This window comes from Thunnus thynnus, chromosome 23 (genome assembly GCF_963924715.1).
Source record: "Thunnus thynnus chromosome 23, fThuThy2.1, whole genome shotgun sequence".
In the NCBI taxonomy this organism is placed as follows: domain Eukaryota; kingdom Metazoa; phylum Chordata; class Actinopteri; order Scombriformes; family Scombridae; genus Thunnus; species Thunnus thynnus.
In genome coordinates this window covers 24,057,664-24,069,661 of record NC_089539.1, presented here as the reverse complement: position 1 = coordinate 24,069,661, position 11,998 = coordinate 24,057,664, and the positions used below count along the sequence as shown (strand labels likewise).

The window sequence follows — 11,998 nt, the reverse complement described above, 5'->3', positions numbered from 1 at the left end:
CCCATTAACATTGATGTTGAGGAAGTTGTGGCAGGAAGAATTTTAAAAGTAAGAGCTGATTTTGGAAAAGTTAAAATGGTATTTATCAACCTTTACGCACCAACTGTAGGGTCTGAAAGACTTGACTTTTATGACGTTTTAAGTGATGTAATTAAAAAATGACATTCTGATGAGTTTCTGTTCCTTGGAGGGGATTTTAACTGTACGGAAAACCCAAAAATGGACAGGAACCATCCAGAGCCACACGTGGCTTCTAAAAATTGCATTTTAAAGTTAAGTGAAGCTCATGAGCTGAGTGACGTGTGGAGAGTTTTTCATAAAAGCCACCGTCAGTACACCTGGGTCCACACTAAGGACAACCTTTTGTCCATGGCCAGGCTCGATAGGTTTTATTGCTTTAAACATCACTTAAATGTTTTTAGAAGTTCTTTTATAAGTCCAGTTGGTTTTTCCGACCACTCTTTGGTTCAGTGTTCTGTTTTTATCAAACAAATACAATCTGGCAGTGCTTATTGGCATTTTAACACATCGCTTTTATCAGATGGAAATTTTAAAGATGTTTTTAATTTCTTTTGGAAAAATTTTAGTGAAACAAAATCCCTCTACAGCTCCTTGCAACAATGGTGGGATATTGGGAAAAGTCAGATCCAGAAACTATGTCTACAGTACACTTTCGATGTCTCCAAAAACATGGCCAGGTCTATAAGAGCTCTGGAGAGAGAAGTGGTGGAGTTGCAGGCTTTTGCAGACTCCACAGGAGAAAGAGGACACATTGAGAACCTCAAGACTAAAAGGTCTGTCTTGGCTGACTTGCTGGGTACCTCTGCAAGGGGCGCTGTGGTGCGCAGTAGGTTTCAAAATGTGGCTTTGATGGACGCTCCCTCTCACTTTTTCTTTGGGTTGGAGCGGAAAAATGGGCAGAGGAGGCAGATGATGTCACTACGCTCACATACTGGGCAGCTGCTGCAGGAGTCGGCTGACATTCGCAGGTTTGCAGCGAGTTTTTATGGTGACTTGTTCAGGTCGGAGTACACCGAGAATCCGGAGGTGTCTCATTTCTTCTACGCAGATCTGCCAAAGGTCTCGGAGGACGCCAACGCAGAGCTGGGGAATGAGATATCTTCTGAAGAACTGTATGCTGCACTGCAGGGTTTGCGGGGTGGAACATCCCCGGGCATTGATGGTCTCCCTGCCGACTTCTATAAGACTTTCTGGTCGGTGCTTGGTGGGGACCTCCTGATGGTCCTCAATGACAGTGTGAAGAAGGGCCGGTTGCCTCAAAGTTGCAGAAGAGCAGTCCTGACTCTCCTCCCTAAAAAAGGAGAGTTACAGGATATTAAAAACTGGCGTCCTGTTTCTCTCCTCTGCACCGACTATAAGCTTCTGTCCAAGGTTCTGGCCAACAGGATGAGGAAGGTGATGGAGCAGGTCATTCATGTGGATCAGACCTACTGTGTACCTGGCAGGTTGGTAACAGACAACATAGCATTAATTAGAGATGTTGTGGACCTCTCCAGTTCTTTGGGGTTAGATCTTGGGCTGATATCCATAGATCAACAAAAGGCTTTTGACCAGGTTGAACATATGTACCTGTGGCAAACACTCAGAGCTTTTGGTTTCAATCCAGGTCTGATAGCCCAGATCCAGGCTTTGCATGGAGACATTGAAAGTGTACTTAAAATAAATGGTGGTTTAAGTGCTCCTTTTAAGGTGGGGAGGGGGGTTAGACAAGGTTGCCCCCTCTCAGGCATGTTGTACTCATTGGCCTTAGAGCCTTTTTTACACAAACTAAGAACACGACTCTCTGGTTTTAATCTCCCTGGTTCCAACTCTGTTGTTAAGCTTTCTGCCTATGCTGATGATGTCATAGTGCTGGTCCAAAAACAGAGTGACATTGACTCTTTAGTTGACAGTGTGGAAAACTTTGGTCTGATCTCTTCTTCAAAAGTTAATTGGGAAAAAAGTGAAGCTCTGATGGTAGGTGATGGTTTAAAGCAGCTCAGCTTACCTGGGAGGCTCACCTGGAAAAAAGGAGGCATCAAATACCTCGGGGTATACCTCGGAGATCCCACCACTGTCTCTAAGAACTGGGAAAATGTCTTAGAGAAAGCTGAAGGCAAACTGAAAAAAATGGAAGTGGATTTTACCAAAGTTATCTTTTAGAGGTCGTGTTCTGGTTATTAATAATTTGATTGCTTCTATGTTGTGGCACCGTTTGTACTCTGTTGATCCTCCAGCTAACCTTCTGTCAAACATCCAGAGGGTGATCGTGGACTTTTTCTGGGATCATCTCCACTGGATCCCACAGAGTGTCTTGTTCTTAGCTAAAGACGACGGAGGACAAGGACTGATTCACCTGGCCAGTAGGGGTGCTGTTTTCCGCCTCCAGCACATTCAGAGACTGCTGACCGGCCCTGCTGATCTGGTGTGGAGGCCTGTGGCTCGGGCGATCCTGGGCCAAGGTGGAGGTCAAGGACTGACTGAGAATTTGTTTTTAATGGATCTACAGAACCGCAGACTGAGTGGGCTTTCTGATTTTTATCAGGGGCTGTTCAAGGTGTGGGGCATGTTTAAGAAGCACAGGCCGCTGAGTGAAAGCTCATTGTACTGGATTTTAAAGGAACCTGTCGTCTATGGACTACGTTTTAAAACACTCTGTGGACTGGGAACCTCAATGATGGAGAGGTTTGTCTCCTCCGGAGTCGTCACACTGGGTCAGCTGGTGAGATTGTGTGGACCTAAGCTAGAGATGGTTTCTGCTCTGGCTTCTCAGCTAGGAGTATTTTCAGAGAGACTACTAGCCAACCAGCTCAGAGTGTGGAGAGACCAGCTCTCACAGACTGAACAGAACCTCCTGGTCTCACACTGCCAGGGCTCTGTTTTACCCACCGACTCTGATCCTTTTCCAGCAATCACACTGACTCCTGATTTTAAAGACTGTTCTGGTGTTTTGTTGAACTGTGCTGTACCTGGAGGTGCAAACTTGAATGTTTTAACTGGAAAAATGATGTACCAGCTGTTGGTAAAGATGGTGAACAAAGCCAAGTTGGGGGGGCGTGCTGACACACCATGGAGGTCTCACCTGGGTCTGAGTGCTGAGGTGAGGCCTCAATGGAGAGCACTTTATAAAACCCCGTTAACCAGGAAGGTGGGAGACTTACAGTGGAGGGTTTTACATGGCGTCCTGCCTGTAAATGCTTTTATTTCTGTTTTAAATCCAAGTGTTTCTGAGTGTTGTCCTTTCTGTCCTCAGAGAGAAACTGTTTTTCACTGTTTTTTGGAATGTGTGAGGTTAACTCCTCTGTTTTTGTTCTTGGAGAGGCTCTTTGGTGAGTTTGGGGAATTTTTCTCCAAACAGGTTTTCATCCTGGGTTATAAATACTCAAGGAGGACTCGCGACAAGTGCCAGTTGTTCAACTTTCTGTTGGGCCAAGCTAAGATGGCCATTTATATCAGCAGAAAGAACAAGATAAATGGTTCTTTTGCTTTTGATGTTATCACCGTACTGATCAGAATGATAACCAGCAGACTAAAAATTGATCACAACTATTACAGGTTGATGAATGATCTGGACTGTTTTGTTTCTGTGTGGTGTTATAAAAATGTTCTGTGCTCCATTGATGAGGAGGAGCTCTGCTTTGGACACATGCTGGGCTGAATCTGTTGTTGTTTTTTTAATGCTTGTTGATCTGACGACTAGATAAATAAAGGTGTTTTAAAATTCAAATTCAAAAATTCACTCATTCACACACTCTCTCTCTCTCACTCACTCTCTCTCTCTCACTCATTCACTCTCTCTCTCACTCATTCACACTCTCTCTCACTCATTCACACTCTCTCTCTCTCTCACTCTCTCTCTCTCTCTCACTCATTCACACTCTCTCTCTCTCACTCATTCACACTCTCTCTCTCTCTCTCTCTCACTCACTCACACTCTCCCTCTCTCTCTCTCTCTCTTACTCACTCACTCACACACTCTCTCTCTCTCTCACTCGTTCACACTCTCTCTCTCTCACTCATTCACACACTCTCTCTCTCACTCACACACTCTCTCTCTCTCTCTCACTCATTCACACTCTCTCTCTCACTCATTCACACTCTCTCACTCATTCACACTCTCTCTCTCACTCATTCACACTCTCTCACTCATTCACTCTCTCTCACTCATTCACTCTCTCTCGCTCACTCATTCACTCACTCTCTCTCTCACTCATTCTCTCTCTCTCTCTCTCTCTCTCTCTCTGTCACTCATTCTCTCTCTCTCTCTCTCTCACTCATTCTCTCTCTCTCTCTCTCATTCACACACACTCTCTCTCTCTCTCTCACTCATTCTCTCTCTCTCTCTCTCTCTCTCTCTCTCTCTGTATGTGTGTACAGACCTGCTAGAAGCCACTTTGTTGTTAAAAGTGTTTCTTGGATCCGTGTCGTCTTTAACAAACACATCAGTATTAAGAGCAAGTACTGTAGTTTTCCTGCTATGCAGCCTATTTATTGAAGTAGTTGGTGCCCCACCAATGTTTTACATAGAACACGCCACTGTAAATACATAACATGTAATAAAACACAATGCTGTAGATGGGAAAGTGGAGCAGCTGAATGAAAGGAGAGATCGTTACACAGTGATTTATTCTTGTATTTAAAGTCCAACTAAAACTTCAACTAACACAAAGTGTCCTCTAGAAGTCTAAATAAGTTGGTTTCCACCATTTAACATATCACTGTTTGTTGAATTCAGACTCATTCATGTTGTGAGGAAAAGTTCTGACTCAGACACACAAAGCAAAACAGACGAAAAAGTCAGGACTAACAAACGTCTTCTATCACTAATACTGATAAAATAAGAAAGTCATGCTTTGAGAATAAGGTCAGTGTAGAGGAGAAATCTGATCACTGATTGGCTGATTTACAGTAACCAGGTTTCTACTGTGCATGTTAACATGTTCCCAGATTACCCACATAACCTGGTTTCTCTGAGTAACCTGGTTATGTAAGTGCATGTAAACACACTGATAGATGTTCAAATCTATATTTTCCTTCTTTCAGCAGAAACTGGTCTGCAGGATGTTTCAGATTATAAGAACAGTCTGAGGATGAGATTTCAAGAAGTGACTGAAGGAATTGATGAAGATGAAAGAACCCTCCTCAATGATATCTACACTGAGCTCTACATCACAGAGGGACGGAGTGAAGACGTTAATACCCAACATGAGGTGAGGCAGCTTGAGACAGCTTCCAAGATGAAGACCCTCTATGACACTCCAATCAAGTGTCACGACATCTTTAAACCCTTACCTGACAAACAGAAATACATCAGAGTCGTTATGACGAACGGTGTCGCTGGTGTTGGAAAAACCTTCTCAGTGCTGAAGTTCACTCTGGACTGGGCAGAGGGCTCAAAAAATCAAGATGTCAGTCTGGTGATTCCACTTTCATTCAGGGAGCTGAACTTGATCAAAGATGAACGGTACAGTCTCCTCATGTTGATCCATAAGTTCCATCCAACATTACAGGAGGTCACAGCAGAAAATCTCAAGTCTAAAGACTGTAAAGTTGTGTTCATCTTTGACGGCCTGGATGAAAGCAGACTTTCACTGGATTTCAACAACAGGAAGGAGGTCGTATCTGATGTCAAACAGCAGTCATCAGTCAATGTGCTGTTTACAAACCTCATCAAGAGGAATCTGCTTCCCTCGGCTCTCATCTGGATAACTTCCCGACCTGCAGCAGCCAATCAGATCCCTCCTACATGTGTTAACAGGGTAACAGAAGTACGAGGCTTCACTGACGACCAGAAGGAGGAGTACTTCAGGAAGAGATTCAGTAATGAAGAGCTGTCCAACAGAATCATCTCACACGTCAAGACATCCAGGAGCCTCCACATCATGTGTTACATCCCAGTCTTCTGCTGGATCATTGCTACAGTTCTGGAGCAGATGTTGACTACAGACCAGAGAGGAGAGCTGCCCAAGACCCTGACTGACATGTACTCACACTTCCTGCTGCTTCAGACAAAGAGGAAGAAGAACAAGTATGATAAGGGACATGAGACGAGTCCACAGGAGCTGACGAAAGCTGACAGGAAACTTCTTTTGAAGCTGGGGAGGCTGGCGTTTGAACAACTGCAGAAAGGAAACATCATATTTTACCAAGAAGATCTGGAGCAGTGTGGTCTTGATGTCACAGAGGCCTCGGTGTTATCAGGATTTTGTACAGAGATCTTCAGAAGAGAGAAAGTGTTCTCCAAGAAAACAGTCTACTGCTTTGTTCATCTGAGCATTCAGGAGTTTCTGGCTGCAGTCTACATGTACCACTGTTACACCAGCAGCAACACAGAGGTACTGAAGGACTTCCTGGGAGAAGACTTCAAATGCAGCAAATCAATTCTCAGGAAAATTCTTGCTTTTTTCAGAAATAATGATAGCCGTGACTCATCTCTGGATGACTTCCTGAAGAGAGCGATGGAGAAATCTCTCCAAAGTAAAAATGGCCACCTGGACCTGTTTGCTCGCTTCCTTCATGGCCTCTCTCTGGAGTCCAACCAGGGTCTCTTAGGAGGCCTGCTGGGTCAGACAGAGAACAGTCCAGAAATCATCCAGAGAGTCATCAACAACCTGAAGGAGATGAACACTGGTAATATCTCTCCTGACAGAAGCATCAACATCTTCCACTGTCTGATGGAGATGAACGACCTCTCAGTACATCAGGAGATCCAAGAGTTCCTGAAGTCAGAGAACAGATCAGAGAAGGAACTCTCTGTGATCCACTGCTCAGCTCTGGCCTACATGCTGCAGATGTCAGAGGAGGTTCTGGATGAGTTGGACCTGATGAAGTACAACACATCAGAGGGGGGACGACAGAGACTGATCCCAGCTGTGAGGAACTGCAGAAAGGCTCTGTAAGTCCAGATGTGATTAACATTATAAATCAGTGCAGATTAGTAGTTTAGTTCTTCAAATATAAATAATATAAAATTCTCATTATTGTTAAAATAGTGCTCTACTTGTTCATAGCTGAAATAATATGTCAGTTATATTTAATCTCAGATGTTCTTGAGCTGTTTCAAATTCAGTCAGTTCAAAGTCATTCAGTTAATCTATTTATTTCTAGTAATTATTGGATTTTACAGTCTTTTCTTCTATTTATCTTCCTTTGGGTGACGGAGGCGTCATTCAAACCTGGTAAAACAAATGAAGGACTTTAGAGGTTGTGGTTGAGGTTTTATTACAGAACATATATCAGTATTTTACAGTTATCAGTGAATGTAGTGAAGTTATTATTACATGAGAAGCTTCTGCAAATAATATATAATCAGACAGACACTGTTTTTACTGCTATGATTAAGAGTTTAAAATAAGATCTGTATCATTTTCCAAAGGTGATTTCTGAAGTCAGAGAGATTTGCTTTCATCATCATTATTTTTCTTAATGGTTTCTGAGTCATTTCATAGTGAGCACGAGGGATCAGTAAATCACCAAACTGATTCAGTAATTAAGTGATATTACACGTGATGCTTACCGCATCACTGTCGTGTCAACAATGACGGTAAATCACACCCTCGAGGGTAATATTGCGATTATACAACATTTACCAACAAAATAAAAGATGTAAACAAAATGTATTTATATTGTGAGGCAGTTCGCTCTAAAAATAAAAAAACTTTTTTCTTGTGTTATATCCGTTTCTATGGAAATACATAGGGATATGACTAATACCTGGAAAACAATCACTCACGTCACTAGACTGCTATGTAATGAAACCTAGTTTACTACTCCAGCAAGTAGACTGACCCTTAGTAACGACCAAGCAACAGAGACGATTTCTAGTCCCTGTTGAGTCAGCCAGCCAACTTGAGCTAATGCTTTCTAGAGATCGCGACATTTCCCAAACTGAATAAATACGACATTTATAAACACAAAACTGCTTTGCCAGCTCAATCCTGTTGTAACTAAGAAAAAAAAATCTGAAAAAAAAATCCATGGACAGATTTAGCTGCTACGTCCGCAAACTTCACAGACATTTTTAAGCTAGTAGCTCCGTGTCACCGACTCACCGGCACAGCTGATGGAGGATGCCGGAGTGGAAGCTGAGATAAACTCAACTGAAGGGAAAATGATTCAGTTTTACTATTTATGGGGGAGCCGGTTAACGATAACGAGTGGAGAAGGGTTCGGGATTTTCAGTGTGTGTGTGTGTAACTCGTCCCACAGTCTCAGAGTTCAATCCAGTCGGTAAAGGGTCCGTTTTGTTTTCCCCACAACCCCTAATCAGTTCAGTTCAATCCAGTTTCACAAACATAAAAGGAGGAAAACTCAAAACTCCGATCCGGGTTTTCACCGCAGATCCCCACAAAACAAAATAACCCAAAGACATTAGCAAAGCAACACAGTACATAAACGGTGTACAGTTCTAATGAACGACGGAGTGATATTTTTATTAATTCAACTTCAATATCACATACAGATAACATAAATGGAGTAATATAACAGAAATATAGAACAAACAAATATACAACGCCAGGGATTACAGATAAATATGAAATGAAAATGGTGCAGTAGAAAATAAAGATATAAAAAATAAATGTACATTACAATTACAATTATATTAGTTTATTAAATTTGGAGCACAAATTTATAGTCTTCACAGCTTTTCTATTGCATGTGGTAGACAATGTTTTAATGTAGGATTCTGTTTCTTCTTTAAATGAACAAAAAGAGGGTTTACATTTTAACACCTTACATTAATGTATATAAAACTTGGCCAGCAATATGATAAGAGTGATGAGGCATTATTCATTTGAGCAACTTGATGAAATTTACGTCACACGGACCCTCATGGACGCAGAAACTATCATTTCAGCGTCAGTGTGCTGTCATGCTGATTTGAGCACGTTCTAAATGTCTAGTTGACCAATCAGATTGCTTGGTCAGAACTACATGTTGTATAATGTCAGTTATACAACAATATCTAAAGTTTGCTAACATTAACCTACATTAGCCTCCGTAAACTACTGGTCATACGAGACAAAACCCCTGAGTGTGTTGAACCGAGCCTTTTATTTCTCATGAATTCAACTTTTTATTTTAAAGAGGGAAGTCGTGTTACACAGTCTTGTTTTTAAGTCTTTCTTACATTCTGTTAGTCACAGAAAGAAACTCTCAGGTGTTTTCTCTCTTGTTGGTGTAGAGAAGAGTAGTAGCAGGAAATGCACAGAGGTCTGATGAATATATAAGAGCAGAATGATAGAATTCAGACTGTTTAAAGAGATCTTATACACATTAAAGGTCAATGTTATATTTTAATGCTGATACCCTGATAACATCTTTCTGATGACATCATTTTGAAAATAATTCAACCTTATTGGTTTGTTAATTGTGTTTGTGCGCTGAATCAGTTTTTCAGATTCTCAGAAAAGAATGTTGACAACTAAACATCATGCAGTCGTCTGTCCTGCACATCTAAATATTGAATTACATTAATATTTGATATGTACAGGTCTGATATTGTCAAGCCATTTGTTTCATTTGTGTTTGTCAACTGTCACTAAATTTTGCCGCTTATGGATGTGAACCTGACAGCAGGTAGCAATGAGAGATGATCTTTCTCAACTGTAACTGTTCACTGAGTTGAACTGAGTAAAAATATCCTGCAGTCAAATTAAAAATTAAAAATAGTGGACAGTAAAAATGTTTTTCTTATCAAGATGTCCTCATGCTAACTTTGTGGAGACAGACATGGGATCAGATCACACAGACAGACTGAGCACATTATGCAAGCCTCAATGTAACTCCATTTTCTCTCCCTTCATCCGCAAGATTAAAGCAAAACAAAGATTAAAAGTCTGCAGGTATGAGAGAGAGTGATGAGAATTATTGTTTCATCCAAGCACAGTGAGATACGATTAGCTGAACTAGGAGTGCTCTGGTAGCCTACTGGTTAAGATACATGTCATATAATCACAATATCAGTGGTTTGATTCAGGTGGCTGACCTTTGTTGCATGTCATTCCCTGTCTCTCTCTCTCCTCTTGTTTCCTGTTATCTCTCAACTGTCGCTTTACATTAAAGGAATAAAATGCCTCAGAAAAAAATATATGTATTTTTAAAAAAGATGAGCTGAATCACTGATGTGAAGAGCAAATGTTAATCAAAATAGGGAATGTCAAACTGTTTCATCATCAAATGCAGGAAGTAAATATAAAGTGTCGTCTTTCATGATAACATATGTTGTAATATATGTGTCATTACAGACTTTCTGGCTGTGAACTCTCAGAGACTCACTGTGAAGTTGTGGCCTCAGCTCTGAAGTCCAACCCCTCCCATCTGAGAGAGCTTGACCTGAGTGCAAACTTCATGCAGTATGGTCTGACTGGTTCAGGATTGAAGCTTCTATCTGCTGGACTGGAGAGTCCAAACTGTAGACTGGAGACTCTGAGGTCAGTTCACTGGCTTTAGCTTTGGCAGTTTTTTCTATATATTCAATTCAAATCCTTCACTGAAGTTCACATGTTTGGTTAATACATATTTGGGATTTCCCTGAGCACAAATCTGTAGAATTTAAATTTAAAATCCACAGTCTTATTCTGTGTAAAAATGATTTCCAAAGTTTAAACTAATATGAGGCTTCAGCAGTCTGAGTTACACATATCAAGTAAGTATTTTTGTGTTTCTTCAGTGTTTCCTTGCTGAGCTGCAGTGGAGGGACCATAACTCAAAGAGGGAATTTTGAACTAAATAGTCTGTAACTTTGAGTCAGACAAATCAAGTGGTAGTCTACCAAACTGTCAAAGCCTCATATCAGCTTCAGCTGAACTTATGAACTCATTTCCTACAGTGTAGCTGTGTTAGGAAGAGACCACTTCACAGTCAGTATGGACAGGAGGAATCATTACTGCCACCAATAACATGTTTTAATTACACAAACCTACTAAACTACCAAATACAGGAAGAAGGAGGTCATGTAATAAATAATGAACAGGTTTAGTTCAACATGTCTGATTTCATATTGATCCTGTAATTTCAGACTTGACTGAATTCAGCAGCATTTTATGAATCAATTTTATGAATGAACTCATGGAAGTCAACTCAATAAATATTATTATTATTATTATTATTATTATTATCACAATAAAGGGAGTTAATCTATGGAACAACCATAATGAAGAAATGAAAACATGTAGAACATTAAGTAAGTTTAAACAAATCTTTAAAAATAACATTGAACAGATATAGAATGGATGAACAAAGAGGTGGTCTGGAATAATATGATTTGGTAGGAGTGTCTTTTTGACTTGTGTTGTTTTTGTTTGTTGTTATTGGTTCTATGCAAGTTATCTTTATTCTCTTGTGTTGTTTTGAATGTTTTTTGGCTTTGACTTGATTAATAAATTATAAAAAGGGGTAGGACTAGAAAAGTTCCATTGAATGATTATTATTTGTGTTTCTTACTGAAAGTTTGCTGTTATTTTTATTTCTTTTGTTTTGCTGCCTATATATTTTATTTTGTTATTTTAACATGTGCAAACTAAAAAATAATCTAACCTAATGAATCAGTGTTGACATGAATATGTGTCTGAATGTTGTGGTAACATTTGGATGATGACTGTAGAAGGCTGACATCATGATGATCCACAATAACGCAATGACAAAGTTACTCTGCTCATTTTAGAGAAAAGCTCATTGATGAGGACATAGTAATGTTGAACTACACATTTAAAACCTGAACACATCTGATTGGATTATAAATGGATTTTAATCTACATCATTTATTCTTTATTCAGATTGTGGCTCTGCAGGTTGTCAGAGACCACCTGTGCTTCTCTGGCCTCAGCTCTGAAGTCCAACCCCTCCCATCTGAGACATCTGGATCTGTCTGGAAACGACGTGTGTGACGTGAAGCTACTGTGTGATTTTCTGGAGAGTCCAGACTGTAGACTGGAGACTCTGAGGTCAGTTCACTGACTGTCTGTTACTATTGTTGATCTTAATGTTTAACAACTGA

The 11,998-nt window shown here is 40.5% G+C and overlaps 1 protein-coding gene across 2 annotated transcripts in view; it reads left to right on the top strand.

Moving 5' to 3' along the window:
- LOC137175613 (uncharacterized) overlaps positions 1-11,998 on the top strand; it is a 249,120-nt gene that overhangs the window by 215,407 nt on the left and 21,715 nt on the right. For both annotated transcript variants that reach the window (XM_067581398.1, XM_067581399.1), the window contains one exon: positions 11,778-11,945. In XM_067581398.1, the coding sequence (XP_067437499.1) occupies positions 11,778-11,945 (168 nt within the window). The remainder of the gene's footprint in view (positions 1-11,777; positions 11,946-11,998) is intronic.